Raw genomic sequence first — 21,580 nt, forward strand, 5'->3', positions numbered from 1 at the left:
AAAACACTAATGTTACAATATTATTAATGACTAATATAAATAGCAATACTGATAATAAATTCCTCATAAACAAAATACTAAGTCATAGACTCATAGTTTTGCCATTTGGTTTAAAATCTGTGACAGACATATGCTTTGGGCTAGTTTAAGCTTCTGAAGGGCGAGTTTTACACTGACTTAGGACTGGATATTTTTGTAGGACCTGGCAACCCTGCCCAGTGAAGTAACTATGTGAGGTTCTATAAATAACCTTCCAAACTACGTATTAACAGTAAAGTAAATCAAATGAAAGTAAATCTATTATATTTACAGAACATTTTTAAGTGTTAACAATACTCGTGGGTCTTCAAAAAAACTTGTTTTTTAGTATATCATCGATAAAGAGAAACGGCGTTAACATCGTTAAGTGTTCATATAACGTATTGTTTGTGATATGTGACTGTGGACATTAGTTAAAGAAATACGTTACTTCGGCAGTGCCGTTAACATCGTTAACATATTGTTTATGATATGTGACTGTGAGACACTTTACTTCGGCAGTGCCACGTACCACGTGACCCGCTGCTTCACCGTCCTGTTCGAAGTAGCATACTACATACTACCGGCGTACTGATTGGGGCTCGAAATCAGTGTGCAGTGTGTGACCACGGTATGTTCAACGTTAGCCCTCAATAGCGGACTTCCTCACACGGAGATGGCTAGAGGAAGTGAGCAGGGGGTTGTAATATTTTTTGTCACAGTTCCTAAGGCCTGCCTCAAAGGTGCCGTCACATGAGAGTGCGTTTAAAAGAAAGGAGGAACACATTATAGGGACTCTATTATTTGAATTGGAGTCGAGCAAGAAAGGAAGGAAGAGAAAAGAGCAGCGTATTGAAGTAGAATTGTGGGCACTGTAGTTTATTGTTTCCTTTCACAAAATAAGAGTTTATAGGGTTTGGGCGAAACATGCACTACAAGTCCTACAATCCCTTTGTTCGGCATGTGCCTTTGCTTTTCAAAACAAGTTAGTTTGGGAAAATAGGACCAACATCAGAATAGTTTGTTTTTTCGGCTTTTAAGGGGAGGTGAGTCACCACACAGGGTTGGTACGTTACAAGTGACAATATAATAGGACTTGATTAATCCACAGAGGTAATATTTATTTTGGATCTTGGAGTAAAAGACCGGTTCTTAGACAACGACGACTTTTTATGGTTATGGAGCTGGTTAGCTAACTAGCAGTCTTGCCAGCTGAGATAACTTTCTAGTCAGTATAGTCAATTAACTGTGCAACTAGTAATATTGAAAATGTGTCTTGTTTGCTCGCCAGCTGGATTTACATCCCTCCTCCTTTCTAACATCTTTCCGCTTACTCAGGAGTTAGAGCCACACATCAGCAGTCCTCATCACGATACGGCATAGACATTTGCACTGCTTTCAGAAATCGGTCTGGTCACATGTGCAGTTTCAAATGTTCAATGATCTTGGCTAGTAGACCCATCTTCACATTTAAATGGTAGCTCGGAGAAACCTCATTTGTCCTGTGAAGAAGGATGACATTACTAACATTACTATGAGCCGGACGAGGAAGTAGCGTGTATGTTTTCCCACCTATTCTGTGTTTATTCTAACAAGTTTCATATATATGTATGTGTGTGTGTTTTGGAGGCCATAAAAAACGTTGGATGTCTTGTGAGTAGCAGTGTCGATGGCCTGACGTTCATTGATACTCTTCTTGGCCCAAAATTGGACTGATTACACTTTATTTGATGCAAACCAAGTCTGTTTGTTAGCATTTTCATGTTCTCTGCGTAAGCAGTTTGTTTTTGCACCGAAAAAAGTAATTTGATTAGGGTTTTAAATTGCCTTTATTTATGAATAATTTTGATAAGGCCGTGTAATCTTTAGGGTAGGATTTTAACCTTTAAATTAGAACTATAATTTTCCTAAATTAGACATTTCCATACCTGCCACTGGGCAGGACGTTTATGTACAGTTGTTTTGCGCTTCTCAAGAGGGTCTAGAGTGTTGGTGTGGACTAGTCTTTAACCTTTTGCCCCTTTTGTCATGCTTATATGCAGGGGTGAAGCATCTTTCCTCCCCAAATGTTTGCTTTGGCTTGCTGAGTCACCACCAGCAGGAAGGGGGTTACTAGACTCTGTGCTCATTCTGACATGATCACTTTTGGTTTGGAAGGAGGATTGACTTCTCTTGGTTCAGTTGTGGTGAAGATAAGACTACAGTTGTTATGAAGGAATTAAGTTGAGGAAATGGGTCCCAGTTTGGAGCATAATGAGACTAAGTTTTTTCTGTCCAGGTAAAGATTTTCAGTGAAGCACTATGTCTGTTAACACGGAGGACGACACACAGCCGCTGTATGCAGGAGAGTACAACGCGGACCAAGCCGACTCCCTGGACCCCAGGCTGCGAAGGTAGGGTTTTTCCTAAAGTGTCATAAAATACATTGTAAATGAACTACATGTACTTTTAAACCATGACAACAGTCCAAACTAACATTCTTTAGCTGGAGCCTCACTCAACATTGCGTCTGATTATTCCCTGGTGGCTTTTCTCTAGAATCCACAGTGTATAATGAACTATTATGCCTAAGCATAATGAAAGTGAAGGAAACAAATATAAAGTTATATATAATAACTATAGGGTGACCATATTTTCATTTGGGGAAAACCGAGACACCTTAGTGCGGGCGAGGTTGGTGTTGCTTGTTGCTTGCGTACTGACAGTCAACAGGGCTGAACAGTCAACTGAACAGGGCTGCCCTTACTGACACGGCTCAGGGATTATGGCACACGCAGCTCCCTAGTGTCTGTACATTAAAAATTTAAAGGTCCAATGAAGGTAATTTAAAAACCAGGTCATTTCTTCACTTAAAAAAAAAAAACCCGGGACGCCCAGGACAGGACGTGAAATACAGACATGTCCCAGGAAATATGGACATGTGGTCACCCTAAATAACTATATCACCAGCAAAACCATTATTAAAACCAGTATTAAGAGGCTGCTATGCCGCTAAAATATGGTGATGTTTGTCCTCGGGCATAACTTTCCTTTATGTCCTCAGTTACAGATGTACCCAATGAGCCACCATACCACATACTGTTGTGATATGTTTTTCTGACTACAGTATGCCTGGTTCTCTGAATGATCAGTCATCAATTACTCCCACCGAGTGGCAGTTTGCTGTGAGCTTTTCACAGTGCATATCAGTTCTGGTCATAGAAGATGGGTCATAGTTTCCCATCTATGACTCGAGTCATTGTAACCACCTAGCTGGTGTGAATTAATCCAGTCTGGTATTTAGCGAATGCAGACTAAGATGCAGGACAACAGTAGCATGTGAAGACGGCCCGGTCCATAGCCCATTAAATGACTGCAAAACTGTGTTATTTTTAGCTCAGCAAATTGTGGGACTCGTATTGCAAATATTTCTTCTAGACCTTCTCGGTAATGTTTTGAGAGTCGTGGTGTACGATGTGCACACCTAAATGGTGAACGCTCAGTCTCTGCATTCTAATTGGACTTCATCTGGAGTCTTTCAAATACTCATTTATACTCTTGACATGCCTTATTCTGCCTTGCAGGCCTTTCCATGTGGAGCCCAGGAACATTGTTGAGGATTCGGCGCAGGAGCGGATCTCTGCTGAAGCTTCTGTGCTCAGCAGCAGAGTCCACTATTACAGTCGCCTGACAGGCTCTTCCGACAGGCTACTGGTATTGCGCATGTGCCTCATTACAAAACTACACCAGCCAATAACACGTTTCGCCTGGCAGCCTGTACTATTGGGTTTTTACCTAAAATGTCTAGTCATGTATGGGAAAAACCATTAGTTGAACTGGCTAACCAGTGGTGACCATGCACTGTTAAGTGAAGTTTTAGTCCTGGGCTAAGCTAAGTTTTTTTTATTCACATTTCAGGGTTTTGAAGTGGCTGTCTTTGAATCTGGCATGTTGCAGTATATATTAGAAGTTTTATTTTTTACAAAGGACTGAACTGTCATGCTTTTCATATGAAATGAAACGTGACTGATTTGAGTTAACCCCCTCAGAGCAAACTGGCTTCTGGAGTTTTATGAGATGTTTATCAGAACATAATGCTTATGTTCATTGTGCTCATCTTCCAAAGGCTCCACCAGACCATGTGATCCCCCCACCCGAGGAGATCTACATTTACAGCCCTCTGGGCACCGCCTTTAAAGTGCAGGGAGGAGAGGGCACTGCTAAAAACCCCAGCATCGTCACAATGTTCGTACCAAATACTTCTCCTGGCATCCTATGAAACCTCGTTTCAACCCATGCAGTATGAACTAGTTCTTAGTTTGTAGTATATACAAATGTCCAACTTCACACATTTTCCTCTAAACTCATGAGTTAAAGGAACAGCACATGTCTAGGTTAATTATTTTATTTTGTTAAGCAAATAATGTTTTGTTTGTTAATTTTGTGTGTAGTTTTGCCATCTGGAATACAATGATGGGTACATCCATACTGAGTATCCCTTGGGGAATGAAACAGGTGTGGTTGTAGTAATTAAAAAATATATACCATATATATATATATTTATCTTTATCATATAAATGGCTATTTCCCACAACTTCTCTGATTCAGCTTAGTCCACAAACACCTTAACTTTTCTTCTGATTTCTAGGCTGGTTTTACTTTGGGAATCATAACCGTTATCTTAATGGGTCTGCTGACTCTCTACTGCTGCTACAGAGTACTGAAGTCCACCCAGTCAATACGTGAGTTCTTCTCTGGGATGGGAATGTGGGGAATGTCCCCTGTAATGTCGGCCCTTCCCATTTGGTTGGATGTATTCAACATGTGACAAGTGATATTATCACAGAATCATCCCATATACACCACATCAGTAGAAATCCAGGCTGATGTTTTGGGGGGGGGGGGGGGGGGGGGGGGGTCTCTCCTAGCAGCTCTGTGCTAACCTTTACTCAGCTCCTCCCTGCTGTCTGCACACACCTATAAGAGTGGAAGGCCCAGTATTCCTGAGTTGGCCACAGTTTGTGGGATGGTATATACCTTTGCTCAATTTTTTCCTGTGGATAGATGTGGATTTTCTTTTGATGAGCGTTTTCAAGGAGCATCACATTAAGACATTTTAACGTAGAGTCGTCATAATGAACTTATGGCCTGTTGTGGAGAAGCAAGTTGTGCTGTGTGGTTTAAATAACAACAATATTGAGAGACTCAAAGTATGTTTGTTTGTTTGTTTGTTTTGCAGCATATGTAGACACTTCAGACTGGGAATTTCCGGATGTGTGTAAATATTACTTTGGGGCCTTTGGGAAGTGGTTAAGTCTGTTCTTCTCCATGATGTCGCTGATTGGGGCAATGGTGGTGTACTGGGTGCTCATGTCCAACTTCCTGTTCAACACGGGCAAATTCATCTACAGTAAGCAGCTATTATGTGTTTGTGCATGCATGTCCATGCCTGATTCACTGTGATGTAGTTTCTATGTAATGTCCTAAGCGTAAAGTTCTTCTCTTCCCACCACCAGACTATGTTCACAACATCAGCATGTCTGACACAGAGTTCGGAACAAATGGTTCTGAGAGAGGTGGGTGCGTTTTGGACCGTTTCATGTTTCAAGTCCGTCTTGCTTGGTGAATTTATTCACTGGCTTTTTAAGTGGCATTTTCCATTGAAAGTACTGCAGAACTTTGATTTGAGTGTCTTCTTGGTGGTGTGTTTATAAACTGTCACATGCTAATAATGGCTGGCAGTCTTCATCCTCCAGAGTCTTCACCCACTCTTTCACAGTACTTCCTACTCCTTTGTAACAGTTGGTCATGTGACCAGCAGTGACCAGTCATGGCTCCGCTTTGCTGCAGTCAATGTCAGTTGAATTAAGAACATGCTCCTTGTCATTAACTGCCTGTTTAACCCCCCCCCGCACCAGTGGTGTGCCCATACCCAGACCTGAATCCGCACGGCAACAGCAGCGCTGTCCCAGGCTACCACAGTGACGGTGTCAACAGCACAGCTCTGTTTGACCACTGGTGGAGTAAGACCAGCACCATCCCCCTTTACCTCATCGTGCTGTTGCTGCCCCTGCTGAACTTCCGCTCCGCCTCCTTCTTCGCCCGCTTCACCTTCCTGGGTGAGGTGCCATTTTGTCCCGCTGTCGTCTGTTTGTCCTGAGGTTTTTGCAGCGACCTTTCAGTGCGGAGTTGTTTTGAATATTGTTTTGGTAGCCTAATAAAGTGGGATTATTTTTAACAGACATGGCGTCTCACACACGCTATATCTGAAGATGAAGAGAGAGGAATTTGCATTCTCTCCTGTATGCGCTAGCATGTTTGATTATAAAGGAGAACTCCTGGTTTGGTTTTGCGTTATTCCCTCTGGCTGTTCCCCCACAGGCACCGTGTCCGTGGCCTACCTCATCTTCCTCGTCACGCTGAAGGCCTTTCGACTGGGATTCCACCTGGAGTTCCACTGGTTTCATTCCACCGACATGTTTGTCTCAGGTAATTGCTGTAGAAGTGATGGATCTTTTGTACTATACCGTCTATATATCTAGGCACCCATTTGTGTCTTCGGATGAATTAGTCTCATAATCCAGAACTACAGAGAGAGAAAATAAAGACTTGTATTAATATAAGAATTTGAAAAAGGAGTGTTGAAAACGATTGCCTGCAAACATGGTTCTGAATTGATTGGCATATTTGCCCATTCAACATCTATCAGCTATCAATCAACATCGCACATCTTGACCTAAAACTGATGTAGGTATAGGAAGTGTTAACGTACCTCACCATCTACAAATTGTATACTTATGTTTTACATTTTTTCCATATTTATATTTGAAATAAAAAAAACATTTATAGGGACAGCCAAATTTGCTATGTAAGTATATTGTTGTAAATGCACTTTGTTTTGTGTAGATTTCAGATTGTCTGTGTGTGCACTGCTATGGATCGTGTGTGTGTGTGTGTGTGTGTGTGTGTGTGTGTGTGTGTGTGTGTGTGCATGCACATGCGGAGCTGATCCCATGTGCTTGTTTGTGCAGAGTTCAGACTGCTGTTCCCACAGCTGACTGGTGTTCTCACGCTGGCATTCTTCATCCACAACTGCATCATCACCCTCATGAAGAACAATAGAAACCAAAACTGCAACGTGAGTTTCTCCATGTGACCTCACCACATCCATTATCTCAGTTCCTGCACCGCAGTGCTGCCTTCAAAGTTGATGATGCTTAGCGCTCTGGGACGGCAACTTGGGCTTGAAAAAGCCAGAGTTCTCCAAAAAAACCAAAAAGGCTGACCGAAAGAAAATGCATAATGTGCGTAATAAGTGTTTGAATACCAGTGTGTACAGTGGAACAGAGTTCTGAATGTCTTACTGGAATAAAACTAAATGTAAAGATCAGGAAGTGTTGAATAGAGAATGCAAAAGTTTTCACTTGTGTTGGTGAAGTCCATACTACACTTCCTGCTCAGGTGCTAAGCTGAACTAATGATCATTGACATTTACTGAATCGCTATGCATGTGTCTAGGCCTAAGGCAGTAACCAGAGCGTCTCCTTTCTTTTTTTAATTTTATTTTTTCTCCCAATTTTCATCACAAGGTATTTAGGGATTTGCTTAGATGGAGTTTGCTCATGAGTGATTCTGTGGTGGCAGGTGCGGGATTTGTCTGTGGCGTACCTGCTGGTGGGACTGACGTACCTGTATGTGGGGGTGATGATTTTTGCTGCCTTCCCATCTCCGCCTCTGTCAAAAGAGTGCATCGAACCAGTAAGACTTACTCTCTGGCTGTGTGTGTGTGTGTGTGTGTGTGTGTGTGTGTGTGTGTGTGTGTGTGTGTGTGTGTTCATGCACGTCCTTTAATCATATAATTACGCTGTTGACCTTTGACACCCCTCCCCCTTCCTTCCACACCTCCCCTGGGCAGAACTTTCTGGATAACTTCCCAAGCAGTGACATCCTGGTGTTTGTGGCTCGAGCCTTCCTGCTCTTCCAGATGATGTCCGTGTACCCTCTGCTGGGTTACCTGGTGCGTGTGCAGCTGATGGGCCAGATCTTCGGGCAACACTACCCCAGGTCAGCTCTCCTTCAGCGTGGGCTCCTCGTTCTCTGCGCTGGAGAGCGTATGCTGATGACTCGACGTTGTGCTGTTTGTCCCATTAGCCTTACTGCTGCTTGCATATCGAAGAGCCCATTACTCGTATTAATAAAAGCATAGCATTAGGCTCCATTTGTGAAACATGATCAGGGCCTAACTGCCTTACCAGGAAATAAAACCTGGACAGAGTGCCGGTCCGGTCATGTTGGTGAAGACTGGTCTTTGTTCAGGACTAGTAATGGGATTAATAAAAATGGATTTGAAGAATAAGCGGGATGTTTAAAACTATTACTCTTGAAGTAAAGCAGGGAAGGATTGCAGCTTGGTCATCATGGCTGTGGTGAGGAGGTTCTGGCTTAGCACTTCTCTGCTCTGTCTTCAGTTTTGTCCATGTCTTCATACTGAACGTCCTCATCGTGGGTGCCGGGGTACTTATGGCCAAGTTTTACCCCAACATTGGTTCCATTATCAGGTAAGTGGGGGGGGAAATCGCATGGCTTCAACTTGATACAACAGCTTACGTTCAGAACTCTTCACTCGATGGCTGTATTATCTACAAAATGCAAATATTTGATCACATGTTTTGAAAACCTGAGAATGCAGCATGACATTTTATGTCAGTAGAAGTTGCAGTGAATTTGTCCTCGAAATGGGTCTGTTTCAGATCTGAAATGTAGCGTAAAACATTGAACCGTACCACAGTACATTCCTAACCCCTGTATGTCTTCGTGTGTGTGTGTGTGCGCGTGTGTGTGTGCGTGTGTGCAGGTACTCGGGCGCCCTGTGTGGTCTAGCTCTGGTGTTCGTCTTCCCCTCCCTCATCCACATGGTGGCGCTCCACCGCCGTGGAGAGCTACGCTGGCCCTCTGCCTGCTTCCACAGCTGCCTCATCATGTTGGGTGCAGCCAATCTTCTGGGACAGTTTTTCATGTAGCTTCCTCTCTGTTCTCCAGCACATACCATCCATCTCGCTCCCCCACACTGGTCCAGCAAAGCAAACGCTGTCCTGGTGTTGTACAGCAGTACTTCTGCTGTTTTACTGAACACATTGGTATTGTATGGCACATTGCAACTCCGAGTTTATACACTAGGTAGCAGTTACAGTATTACACCGTTGGGTGGGGTTTTTTTTTTTTATTAGGAAGAATAAACTTGAACCAATAAACTTCTGGCACTCGGATAATCTCGGTGAGCGATTATGACTTGTGTCTTTTTGCATAAAGGTATCACTGTTTATTAAAATGAACACAATCTTACATCCCAGAATGACAATGTTACTGATTGAAGACCTTCTGCTGCCATGAGAACTGCCCTCTAATTGTTTCACTTTTAGTTGGATTATAATCACCTACCGATGCACATAAAGCCAAGCACTGTTCAGCAGCAAAGTTTCTCCACTTTTCTGTAACCCAAAGGTGTGAGCTACGGGTGGTTTTTAGGAGCTATAATTTCTCTATGCAATTTGATTTGGAACTCCACTTTTGCCCATGCAGTATCGACTGTGATGTTGACGGAGCGCTCTCACTGGACCGTTTGGTCATCTTTATGCTGATAAAAGCTTGGCATGCAACTCCCCATCAAAGGTTTTTTTCTCGGACAAATTATTGTATATTTTTTTATAAACCACTTGCTCACTCTGCCATTTGGTTTCTTTGAGCAACATGCACAACACGTGTAACTTAAATTTGATAACTATTGATCTAAAGTCTTCTGAGCTCTGCTATTACTTTGAGTTATGAATGGGCATGTAAATAAAAGTTTTATATTTAAAATGGATCTTAATGTATTATTAATAGGATAAACAAATGGATGTTGTAATGTCTTTGGAAACGGGTACAGACAGACCGTAAGAACTGTGATTTGTTATTACCTATACTGCCCAAAAGCTGTTAATACTAAATCAGTATATACAGTTATTACTTTGTATACTGAATGCAAATTTCGTATGCTCATCCTATTGCTGGTGGTTATGCAGATTTGTTCATTATTGTCTTAATTGTCAACTCTTTGAACTTGAACTTCACAACTTGAAATTGTGTGTAATATTAGTTTTTCCTTGCTTGGCAAGCAATGTGATGTGCTGCTATATGGATTTTAATAAATGTTAAATTGAATAGCAAATATGTTTTGACTGTTTTGATCTTTCGAGTAAGCTGATAAATGTTGTTCTGTGTAGGTAATGCAAGGCTATTGGCTTATGTTTGCCAGGTGCTCAAATTTTGGGGGATAACTGCAATTCTGAAATGACACAAGAGTTTAATTTATTACTGGTTTGACATAAAGGGTTGTATTATGGTATGCTGATAAGGACATTTAAAATTCCTTCTAAAAAAATGTAACTCCAGTCTTTCCATACCAAGAACACATAAAGAGCTCGTTGTAAACAGTTCACAATGCCATTGCTTTCCCCCTCAATAATATTTAACACATATATTTGACAAAAGAGACTTCATTACTGTTCCCATCATTTGCATAATTTATTAGATATAATAAACATATTGAACTATTGGAGTGGTTCATCTCACGATGACTACAGTGTAAGATTAACACACAATTTAGATTAAGATTTGATTGGGAGCTAACAATAAAAACAAATACTGCTACTATTTTTTAAATGAATAATATAAACCAGAAAAATAAACCAGACCCAGTCGTTCTGGAAGTCCATTCTCTGGACAGACGAGTGCAAAATGTTATTTATACACAATCACAGGCACCATGTTTGGAGGAAAGTCAACAGTGCATATAAAGAGAAGAACTTCCTCCCAACAGTGAAGCATGGTGGTGGAAATGTGATTTGGTCTGGTCCTGCTTTTCTGCCTCTGGACCTGGACGACTCCATATTATCCAGAGAACCATCAATTCCCAGGCCTTCTTGGCCAGAATCTCCTGTATTCAGTCAGGGAGTTGAAGCTGGAATGAAAATGGATTATGCAACAAGACAACAATCCAAAGCATTCCAACAAAACTACCAAGGAGCGGCTTAAGAGAGAACATTAACACTCTGGATTGATCCAGTCAATGTCCAGACCTCAATACCATAGAAATACTGTGGCAAGATCTGAAGTGGGTGGTACAGATACTCCTCCAACTCTCTCAACTGGCAGGGTTATGCAGGGTGAGGGGGCAAACATCCTCCAGAGTACATGTGAGACACTCGTTTGTGGATACAGAAGCTGTTTGGTTGGAGTAATGGCTGCAAAATGAGGCGCCACAAGTTACTAACTAAAAGAGTTCACATATTTTTGCACTTGGGAGATTAGGTTTTTTGGAGAGAGAAATTGAATAATGAAAATGTATATATTTTTTCTGTGTGTCCCTTATTTGGAATGTCTGCTTTACAAATTGAGATTTGGATTTTCGTTTAGTAACATTACTTACATTTTTTGTTTTAGAAAACTGACCATGTTTGGGTGCTTCCCAAATCTTCAAGCACCCCTGTGTACATGTGTGTATATCCAAAAAAGATTCCTAGTGTGTAAGTGTGGTGTACTGAGATGTAGAGATATTCAAAATTATAGTGACATACACAAAGTTTCCTGAGAAACAGGACATTTTAGACAAAGCTAAATTCTTCTGAATTAGTAGGAGGAGGAACAGTTTATATTTGAAAAAGTAGATGTTTAAATATTAGTATTCATGCCATGAGGTTCTAAGAGTTCCAAGAGTCTAGATGAGTTATTGACTGATTGATTTTGAGTTTCCCAATTTTCCCAATTGCAGCAACTAGCATTGCAAACAGATATGTCATCATTGTAATGTCCATTAGTATTAAGATGCCTTGCCAGTGGAAGTGACATCCTTAATTATGATGGTCTGAATGTGTTCAACAAACCAATCAGCAAGACTTTGGTAATGCAGTAATTCATGAGGAGGACTGAGTGATAAGGCTACAGTTATGAATGGCCATTTTCCTCACTCTTGATGAACATGTTTTTATTTGATCTGTAGGAGATTATTGGAGGATCCTCACACTCAAAACTCTGTGTTTGTGTAGGACGATACGTCAGCACCAAAGGAGTTCTTCTTGTCATAACAGAAGATTGATTACAGTTCAGCACATCCACTTTCTGAGCAGGTAAGACAAGCAAAAACATCGTCTATGACGTCCTTAGGAATCCCACAGTTTTGGTAAGATTCATTTTGATTTTCACTGCCAATGCGTTAAGTGATTAAGTGGTGGCGATTTTGCAGGCTTTGGACTGCAAAGTATTGTATTGCAAATAGGATGGAAAGTCTGTTAGTTTGTAATAGATGGTGATAAGTGGTAAGAATTTCACTGAAACCACAAACATCCAAGAACATCCTCGTGTGCTATACTTCAAGATGTGCTCTTCTCCATGTAAATCCTAGAGCTTGGTGGAACTTGGAGAGGAACAGTGAATGTTGTCCATTTAAATGTATGTAGTTGTGATGAGGTTCAGGTGAAGAGGTCACTGTAGTCCACAGTGCCAGGCTTTTGTCCACATGCCTTCAGAAGCTGTTCCCCTCCAGACGAAGTTATGGGCTCATCCTGGTGAGAGAACCCAGAAGCAAAGATTCAGACCATAGACCATATGTACTCTCGTTGCACTAAAGCACTTTGCAGAATTTTACTAATACACATTTTATTTAATGCTGTCAAAGTATATGCAAGGAGGGGGTTCTGTGCATTCATGCCAGGTTGATGCATCTGGCAGAAACCTGCAAACACATTTGATTTCCTCTGTAGTTGAAGTAAACCATGACAGCTGTGGATGATCTCTTACTTTATGGTAGTCCACCAGGTCTCCCAGAGACAGGAACTTGAACTGATCGCCTAGCAGCATAAAGCAGTTATCCACAGCATCTATGAGGAAGTGCTTGAATCCTTCTTGGGTTCGGTAAGACAGAATGTACCCAAAGATCTTCTCACTAACACGGATCAAGAAGCTTCCAGGGCTGGAACTTCCCAGTAACTCCTCAGCCTCCTGAAGAGAAATGATGCCTACAGACAAAACAAAATACATCATTCATCTTTTTTTTTTTCCAAACTAAATATATAAGGTGCAAGAATAAATTGTGTGTGCAAAAAGCTGCAACAATGAAACGCAAAAAAAGATAATGTGAGCAACACAGATGAATAGTGGTGATTAACATCCCATAGCTGGAAAAAATGTTTGCAACTTCTACTACATACTGCAAACTCACCATGGAACCAGGGTGCCACATGGCTCTGGTCCTGGTGGAAACAAACTCTGAGGGGAAACTGTTCCTCCCTAAACCAGCGGATAATTTCCTCACGGTTGGAGGATGATACAGAATGACGCTTGCTCGTCCTCCTGTCAATCACAGGGGGGGGGGGATGAAACTTAAATGCATCCTGAAGGCTGAACACCAAATATGTATATACAATGTTTTGAGGTTTTTATTTTTGTGATTGTGTTTTTTTTTTTCTCTATGCTTTTCTTTTTTGTGGCTACTGTTTTGTTTCCCCTTTCTATGAAGACCTCATGAATTCATATATTTAATAATAAAGTATTATAGGTCTATAATAAAGTATATTATAGGGGGGGAGGGGGTGCAGGGTTGGTTAAAACAAAAAAAGAGAGAAACGTGTCCGGAAGCCACCATCTTATCTGACTGGAAACTCCAGTTTACTAGTAGTACTTGTCAATCTCATGGCTCTATGTGAGTGTGATTCAACCTGTGGTAAATAAATGTTTATCAACATCCTCAACAATGTCCTGTCCAATTTTCTTTTCTTTTTTTTCAGTGCAGATGGTATTTGACTCAGTGGGCTTGTACTAAATATTTACGGTTAGAATCATATTCACCTGTTATTAAGCAATTATTGTCTGTCAGGTATAAACAAATATTTATTTACTTTTGTTTTTGTTTATTTTTATCTTATATTGAGGATATTATGAATAGGATCTATCGATCTTTCAGTTGATTAGTCCTAACTTGTAAGAAGAGCTTAGCATGCTTATTGCTAAGAAGATTTCACAGTAACGAACTTTAAGCAGTGGATTGATTCCTTATAATGTAAAATAAAATGATGCCAACTAACTGATCGATGGGTTCATTAGTGAGAGTGAGGTTCCGGGGCTTGGCTTTGGGTGGGGGGGCAGCTGTCTGTCCCCCAAATGCTCTGGTCACGGCTGCCACGCGACCTCTCTCCAGCGCTATCAGCGAACGCCTGCGGTGATCCTCTATAGTCTGTTTGGCCAGGGACCGCCGGCGTTGGTCAGCCCTTTTGGATTTCCGCACTGAAACATACACACACACAGACACACACACACAAACATACACGCACGCACACACACAGTCAGCTTTGCTGAGTAACTCATCATGACCCAAAGCCTAAAGCATGATTCAAGCAGGTGGGATAACCAGTTGAGGGCCATCACGGCCTCCTTTCACAACAACCTGCAACTTTTTTGTCATGCAAAACTAAGAGTGGCAGCCATTCCGAGGCCATCTAGTCCCTTACAGGAATCCTGCCAAGCCCTGTCCTCCTTGTCCTGGCTTTTCCCTTGGCATTCCACCTTCTTCAGGTCTGTGTAGATCTGCTTGGTCCTCTCCTCCTCCAGCCTCCTCACCTCCTCCTCAGCCTTCTGTCTCTCCTCCGCTTCACAGCTCTGAGACAACCAGATCAAACCAGACATGCTCGTCTGCGCTGTGGTCTCACATTAACACGCTTACGAAAGATCTGTTGCATTGTAGATTTAAGCCAGATGAAAGTTCAGACCGCGCTGTATAGCACACATACATTGTTCAAATTCTGTACAGCACTTATCTATGTACTTTTCTGTTTTTCTTTTGTTGTTGCGTTTTTTGCAATCTACAGTGACATTTGGACTACCTACTGTGCCTAATCTAGGTGGATCTGAATCCGGATGCATTTTACAATAGTCACCGACCAACTTAGTTGACTATGTCTGGAGTGACCGGTGGAACAAGCCATCAAGGGCTGGGTAAACCACGTCGAGGCACATAAGCTCTGGGCGGATGTGCGTCCTGAGGCGAGGCCCCTGAGCTGGGACTACCTGGAGCGGGTCCTGCCTGTTCTGCTCCTGGGCGGCGGCTTTACGGGTTTGCTCCTTCCTGTCTGCCTCCTCTTGCTCCACCACGAACAAACCAGAGAAACGTCGCTGGAGTTCAGCCTCCTTCTTCGACCTGCACACAGCCATGACAAACAGGTTTTAGTTCGTAGTCATTTGAAATCTCTATTTATAGTTAGCGCATGGTGGAAGTCACTGGAATGTCGTTGTGACTGCTTAATCTAGGTGGAATGACTCAGCAATATGGTTGGTACGTGTCACCCCCCCTTACAGAATACCAAGAGATCCTCAAATGTTCACGGCGCATAAAATCAACTCCATGACCTCATCAAGCCTTATGTAATTTTTTATTGTCAGTGCAAAGAATGCAAACTCATTCTTTCAAAGAAATGTATTTGTTGTTCTCCATAAAGCACAAGAGTACAAGGTTTTGGGAAACCTTGGTGAATGTTTAGTGCTCTTTAATTGATTTAATTATGACAAACAGTTGTTTGTGATTTTCCTGTTCTAAAGGAAGCATTTTAGTATGTGCTATTATTATTCAATAGCCACAGCTAATGCAGCCCACTAAATGTGCACTCCACAGGGAGTGCCCCCGTGTCAATAGCATGAGATTAAGCTGGGTGAATATTTAACTGAAGGGCATGAAAGAGCAAAAGAAAAAAAACTGACACAAGGTCAATTAGTGATTAACTGGAATATTTAGAGAGGGTCGTTCATCAAGGGAATCCAAGCAGCATGTCTAAGAAGCATTAAGGGGTGTCTTCTAAGAAAAAGGGCAGGCCTACACTGACAACACATCTTCCAGCTTTAGGAGTGTTCAATGCCTTATTTCCATAGTAGATTTAGGAAGAGCCAGATACTATGGATGTAACAAACTTCAGCTTCAGATATCCACTTTAGTATTGCATGACATGTCAGTGAACAATAGTTACTGACTACTGAATAATGATTAGCTTTCTTCACATTAGTAAAATAACTACACAATAGCATTCAGTAGATGAAAATCTGAAAAGGTGGAACAGCATTTATAAGATAAGCATGAAAAACAGGATGTAAACCTTGATGGCCAAACAAAGTAGATTTGCAACTGCGTACAGCTGTAGATTTAATACTACTCTGGGATTCTATGAAGTGACTGGGTTGGAAAATGTTGAGGAAAACCAGATGGTTCATATTTACTGAAAGCCTTGTGAATAGGAACTCACTCAAAATCAGACCACACACACACACACACACACACTATCACAAAAGCACTTACACAACACATTCACAGACACACCCATCCACGTGTGCATGTACACACACACACACACACACACACACACACACACACGCAACACACACACACACACACACACACACACACACACACACACACACACACATACCTTAGCTCCTGTGCTTCTCTTTGGGCCTGCTTGGCTGCACGCTCTGTCATGATGTCATCACAGATCTGGTCGTAAGTCTTATCAGCAGGGTGCTCACCCATCACCCACACCCAGACATCACTGTCCGGACCCTTCAGCCATGACACAGTCTTCCCTGATACTGAGAGATAGGACACACACACACACACACACACACACACACACACACACAAACATACACACAAACAGAGGTCTTCTTCACTGACTTTTATGACTTTTATACTACATGTTTATACTGCTTTTTGCCTGTTGTAGTTAATATTAGAAGACACACAGTAATATTAAAGTATAAAACTGACCTTTGAAGGTTGGGTTGGAATAATGAGAATTTATTTATAATAACATCGTGTTTCATGATAGAGGAGGACGTTTGTGTTACAGGGAATGGTTGCTGCGTCATTTAAAGAAGCGAACAGTAGCTGAGCTATAAAAAACACGTGTAACGGTGACGGAAGGTCACCTTTTTTCGGTTTCACTCTCCCCGTCTCTTCCTTCTGGAGTTGCGTCTCTCTTTCTTTCCACCTCCTCACCTGTTCTTCTCGCATCTTGAAGAACAGCACCTGCTTCTGGTCCTCGTTCAGCTCTGCCAGTAACTCCGGTTCGATGTACATGTCCGTCAGGATCTGCTGCAGCATGGTTACGTTCCTGAGTCTTTTCCCCTCTGCGAGAAATCGTGTCCGTACCGTCCAGAACTTTCAAAGGTCGCCGACTCAAACGGTGGAAGCGAATTCAGTGATTTCTTAAAGAGGTTGCATCCAGCAGAACTGCATGAAAAAAACATTTGAACCTATACATATTATGTGGACAGGCTACACACGATCTGAAAGTTGTAAAAGAATAGCTTAATAAAAGTCACATTATTATGCCACATTATAATGCCATGCTATTATGTGCTAACAAGTTCGAGTTCAACCTTAATCATATGGCACTTCCTCGCTGCACAAAGGTCGCTTGCAGGCACACAGTGATGGGAACACAGAGGAAACGCGCTTTTGCTGCTGGTTACGGACTATCATGTTGTTTATATGTGTCCACTTTGTTGTTGAAGTGTAGATGTGCAGTAATTTCATTTCAATTACTGAACATTACTGAAATTAAGCAGGTGTTATTCCGCTCACTCTTTGATGCCCCACACTTGAACTAGAATATTCAGAGAGCAAGTGAGTTTAAGTAAATCAGAACCCGAAAAATATAGATCTGCACGTACCAACCATCATATCCTGAGAGGTTGAGTACACCACAGTGCACGCGGCGTTTTGTTGATTTGAAAATTATAAAATATGAAAACTAAAGAAACTACGGTATAATCACAAACTGTTACAACCCCACCAGTAAGCTTATCTAAAGTGATTAAAAAACACATTATGCGCAATTACGCACGGTCATGTCCACCGTGTGAACCTGGCACAGTCGACATCTCTATAAAGTAACTTGAATTACCGGCGATCCAGTCAGGAACTTCCTTTCTAGTCTTTTCCAAGTTCTAGAAAACTCAAACGGCTAGACGACGTCGAGTACAATCCGCTCCCAGCTTCTTCAGAACAAGTTTCATACCTCGGTGGAGTTCAGGAGGAAAGGTGTGGTCTTACACGCAGGAAAGGTGCGCTCCTCAAAAACTCTGTCACCTCATCGGGTGAACGAGGTTTTTGGACGTTCAACCCAGTCATTAGTAATGTGAAATTGAAACGTATTAGCTATTACATGTTTTGTATGTATTCCGAGCATTACGTACATTAATTGCAAACCAAATAGATGTGGTTTGCGTATTTCATAGTTTTTGCCAAGGTGCCCGTCACGTTCTTCCTGCTTAGAGTAAACAGGACACTGGCCACCGTGGCTTTGAAGCACATGGTTTATAAATAGCGATCCACATAGAATACTATGAAAAGTATATCGAAGTACATGCGTAAAATTTAGAAACTGATATATGCCAGAGAGGTTTACAGCGTTTTTATACATGGACCTGTTCAGAAAATCTGTTTGTCCAGTGTTAATGAATTTCACATTCAACGTCACACAATGGAGAAGGACTCCCCCTTCCATGAAGAGGCATTTCCGCCTGAATACCACAGATGGATGGGTTTACAAAACTCTTCCTGTCTCTGAAGCGGCTGTGTATCATGTTTCTAGTGTATCTCTGCGGTGGTGCAGTTGCTTGCGGAAGTTATTATTCTAAGGCTCTGCATCTTGTAAAAATACCGCAATAAAAACGTGTTCTTCATCCAGTCTCTGGGATCTGGGAAGTCATCAACAGTCGGCCTTCAAAACAGGTTCCGTATTTTCCGCCATCACCGGTGTCGGTTATAGCAGTGATTTGGAGCGCAGGTTCCACAGGAGCAGGACCTGGGGCCCCTGAGGGCCTTACACAAACAGGCTGAGAGACGGTAGCTTGTTCTCCACCGGGTACACAGTTTTGGCTATCGGAATAATCAAAGATAATGAAACGTGGATGCGAGACAAACAAGCACTGGAAACTAGAAACGATTTACACAAACATTAAGAAAATGTTGACATACAATGTAACACACAATCCTATTTGGTGATCTGATTTCGTGAGCTAGTGTCAGCATCATCCCACCAGATAAGAAGCGATTAACCCTTAAATTTGCCCTACACGTTTAACACAAACTGCGCTGATCACTCTAAACGTATTTGTCCTCAAAAGAAAAAGCTGCTTTTTGACTGCAGTGTGTTTATCATGGATCGGTAATAAGTGGCATAAGCAACGCATCTCCATTAGCCCAACGTGGTGAGCACGGGTCCCCCAGAGGCGATGCTGACATACGCGGCACAAAACGTTCCTGCGGTCTTGGCCTCATTTGAGCACCAGGTGGCGCTTGAATCAAATATTCGGAGATGAAAATATCGCCCATGTTGTGGGTAGTAGGTGTCCATACAGGTTACCTAGCTTAAAATTACAAATCACATGTCTATATGTAGTTTCAGTAATCTAGTACTGTCTGATTGGGGTGTTTTTGTGTAGACTCCAGTTTATATACAGAAATAAATCAGAACCAGGAATGTAGGCCTACCGTTGCCTACTGGCTAAGTAAAAGCGACATTACTGCAGTTTCATTTAGATTCTCTATTTAGTCCTTCACCCTACAGCTCTTTGTTTTGTCAAGAGTTTAGAAGTCATTGGTATTCAGCTGAAGCGATAAATGTTCTGGGTTGTTCCTGAACGACGTGTACCACATTTGTACTCCTTCACCTTCTTGTTTACACGCTGGGAACTATATGACCAGAGGCGCTCGGTGACTCAGTCTTCAACCACAGCGTTTTATATTCAAAACATATAGCTTAATCCCTTAATGACTTCATCTTTATCTTTCTCTCTTTTGTTGCTGTGTTTTCGTTAAACCCTTAACTGTGTCGGGCAGAGACCCATGGCCATGCGTATTCAGGCTCAGATGATTATAAGACGGTTATAAGAGCCATATCAAGCCATAACATGGCTTACATTAAGGCCTTTTTAATGGAAGGTTCCCCCCATGCTATTACTATACTAAATTGTGTAGACGTGCTCCTAACTGAATTAATGAATAACAATAATTTCAATTTATTTCACAACATAAATCTCTCTCTCTCTCTCTCTCTCTCTCTCTCTCTCTCTCCCTCTCTCTCTCTCATTCACATGATACCCACTGTTTTCTTATAGGACTATGGTGATGCTAATTTTCTGTTAAATTTTGTTTTCGCGTTTGCCTTTCGTCAACCCTACAGACATTTACACAACAAAGATTGCAGCATCTGCTCAGAAGGAATTCAAAGACCTTCATGTTAATTTGCTGTTTGTATACAAAACACAGTGTTGAGAACAGTACTGGGCATTAGCTCAAAGGCAATAATGATTTCCTGCGCCATGCTGGAACGGAACTCTATAATTTCTGCATGTTTATGCACTTACATGATGATATCTTCTAGAAGCTTCTCTCAGTCATGGATAAGGTACCAGGGGTGTAATTAGTAGTGACCCGACATGGTTTGATGTCAGTGTTGGGAGATGGGCAGACACAGCTAGGACATTCCTGCACTGGGCCCACGAGAGCCGTGATTTTGACTTCCTGGAGGATGTCCAGTGCAGATGCAGTTTCTTGGGAGGGAAGATATGGGCTCCTGAAGGCTCTGTAGACGGGGCAGAATGTAGCCACACACACCGTCTGTCCTGTCACAGACCCGCCATGCATTTCAGGTCAGAATAACCCATGTAGCACTCGTTCCAGACTTAAAGTGATTATGGGGTTCAATTCAAGTTCATGACATTTGAATTGCATGTGTTTTTCACAAATCAAGTCTCCACAAAGAATCATCTGCGCAAAAGGTGTATAATTCTTTTAAAAAACCATGTAAAACGCGTAACACTCGTCTTGTTCCTTCTTCTTAAGAACACAATTCATCCACTCAGTCAAACTGTTTTGTTACATTCCCACATAATTTGAAACATAATGCAGAAAGTGTAATCCAGAAAGCGTGATTCATCCTTAACTTGAGAAGAAAATTGAGGTCAGATCCACTAAGGGTGTCTACTTTCGTTTTAGGACATGCCCTGAAAAGCACATGTGGCCATGCTGTAGGGTGGAAGAGAAAACAGCATAACTGATATAAGGTCTTTGTAGGCTTGCAAGGTACTAGCCAGAGATTGCAACAGGAATATATATGTAAACCTTTTTCTTACAGGCTCAGGTTTTCTACCAGAGGTCTGGGACCTTGAGGGTCCTGCACAGTTTCAAGGACTGCAGTATTCTGGATGGAGCTCCTGAATGCTGTTCCTGGGATCTGCTGGAGTGATTCTCCCAGTCTGGGGGTTACAGCCCCTCGTGCTCTGATTATGGGAGCCTCTGTTGCCTTCATCTTCCACATCTTTTCTAGCTTGTCTCTCAGCCCTTGATGTTTAAGCTTTTCATGTTCCTTGTTTCTGATGATGTTCCTCCCCATTGCCATCACCTCAGATTTCAGGTTCAGGACCATGATGAACACCAGCGGGGACAGGGCATCACCTTGGTAAATCTGATGATCTGAAGTTGACCTCTAGTTGACCTATA

The 21,580-nt window shown here is 42.0% G+C and overlaps 2 protein-coding genes across 4 annotated transcripts; one reads left to right on the forward strand and one right to left on the reverse strand.

Annotated features, from left to right (window-relative positions):
* Positions 1-731: 731 nt before the first annotated feature.
* Positions 732-10,204, forward strand: slc38a9 (solute carrier family 38 member 9). 2 transcript variants are annotated; one of them, XM_077019713.1, is made up of 15 exons: positions 732-1,064; positions 2,297-2,411; positions 3,582-3,711; positions 4,124-4,242; positions 4,449-4,512; positions 4,646-4,739; positions 5,237-5,407; positions 5,514-5,573; positions 5,916-6,116; positions 6,379-6,486; positions 7,029-7,135; positions 7,642-7,755; positions 7,913-8,061; positions 8,466-8,555; positions 8,852-10,204. In XM_077019713.1, the coding sequence occupies exons 2-15, from the start codon at positions 2,320-2,322 to the stop codon at positions 9,015-9,017; spliced, it is 1,665 nt and encodes a 554-aa protein (XP_076875828.1). In that variant the 5' UTR covers positions 732-1,064; positions 2,297-2,319; the 3' UTR covers positions 9,018-10,204. The 2 variants fall into 2 exon arrangements, with proteins under 2 accessions (XP_076875828.1, XP_076875829.1); XM_077019714.1 differs by lacking the exon at positions 732-1,064 and adding an exon at positions 1,173-1,576.
* Positions 10,205-10,401: 197 nt separating this feature from the next.
* On the reverse strand, positions 10,402-18,414 carry sh2d4a (SH2 domain containing 4A). Of its 2 annotated transcripts, none has more exons than XM_077019717.1 (9): positions 17,746-17,926; positions 16,999-17,302; positions 16,500-16,659; positions 15,094-15,223; positions 14,538-14,685; positions 14,115-14,313; positions 13,253-13,383; positions 12,832-13,049; positions 10,402-12,596 (listed from the first exon to the last, which is right to left on the reverse strand). In XM_077019717.1, exons 2-9 carry the CDS (start codon positions 17,171-17,173, stop codon positions 12,504-12,506), a joined length of 1,254 nt encoding a protein of 417 aa, XP_076875832.1. In that variant the 5' UTR covers positions 17,174-17,302; positions 17,746-17,926; the 3' UTR covers positions 10,402-12,503. The 2 variants fall into 2 exon arrangements, with proteins under 2 accessions (XP_076875832.1, XP_076875830.1); XM_077019715.1 differs by lacking the exon at positions 17,746-17,926 and adding an exon at positions 17,979-18,414 and having other exon boundaries at positions 10,403-12,596.
* Between the last annotated feature and the right edge of the window lie 3,166 nt (positions 18,415-21,580).

The sequence above is a fragment of the Brachyhypopomus gauderio genome, chromosome 10 (genome assembly GCF_052324685.1).
Source record: "Brachyhypopomus gauderio isolate BG-103 chromosome 10, BGAUD_0.2, whole genome shotgun sequence".
NCBI classification, from domain to species: domain Eukaryota; kingdom Metazoa; phylum Chordata; class Actinopteri; order Gymnotiformes; family Hypopomidae; genus Brachyhypopomus; species Brachyhypopomus gauderio.

Bases quoted from the DNA above. Each gene is read 5' to 3' on its own strand.
- slc38a9 (XM_077019713.1), top strand. From the start codon at position 2,320: ATGTCTGTTAACACGGAGGACGACACACAGCCGCTGTATGCAGGAGAG. The intron at 3,712-4,123 runs GTATTGCGCATG...CATCTTCCAAAG, and splicing joins GCTCTTCCGACAGGCTACTG to GCTCCACCAGACCATGTGAT. The intron at 6,117-6,378 runs GTGAGGTGCCAT...GTTCCCCCACAG, and splicing joins CGCCCGCTTCACCTTCCTGG to GCACCGTGTCCGTGGCCTAC.
- sh2d4a (XM_077019717.1), bottom strand. From the start codon at position 17,173: ATGCTGCAGCAGATCCTGACGGACATGTACATCGAACCGGAGTTACTG. The intron at 14,686-15,093 runs GTAGTCCCAGCT...TGGTTGTCTCAG, and splicing joins ACAGGCAGGACCCGCTCCAG to AGCTGTGAAGCGGAGGAGAG. The intron at 13,384-14,114 runs GTTAGTTGGCAT...TGTGATTGACAG, and splicing joins ACTAATGAACCCATCGATCA to GAGGACGAGCAAGCGTCATT.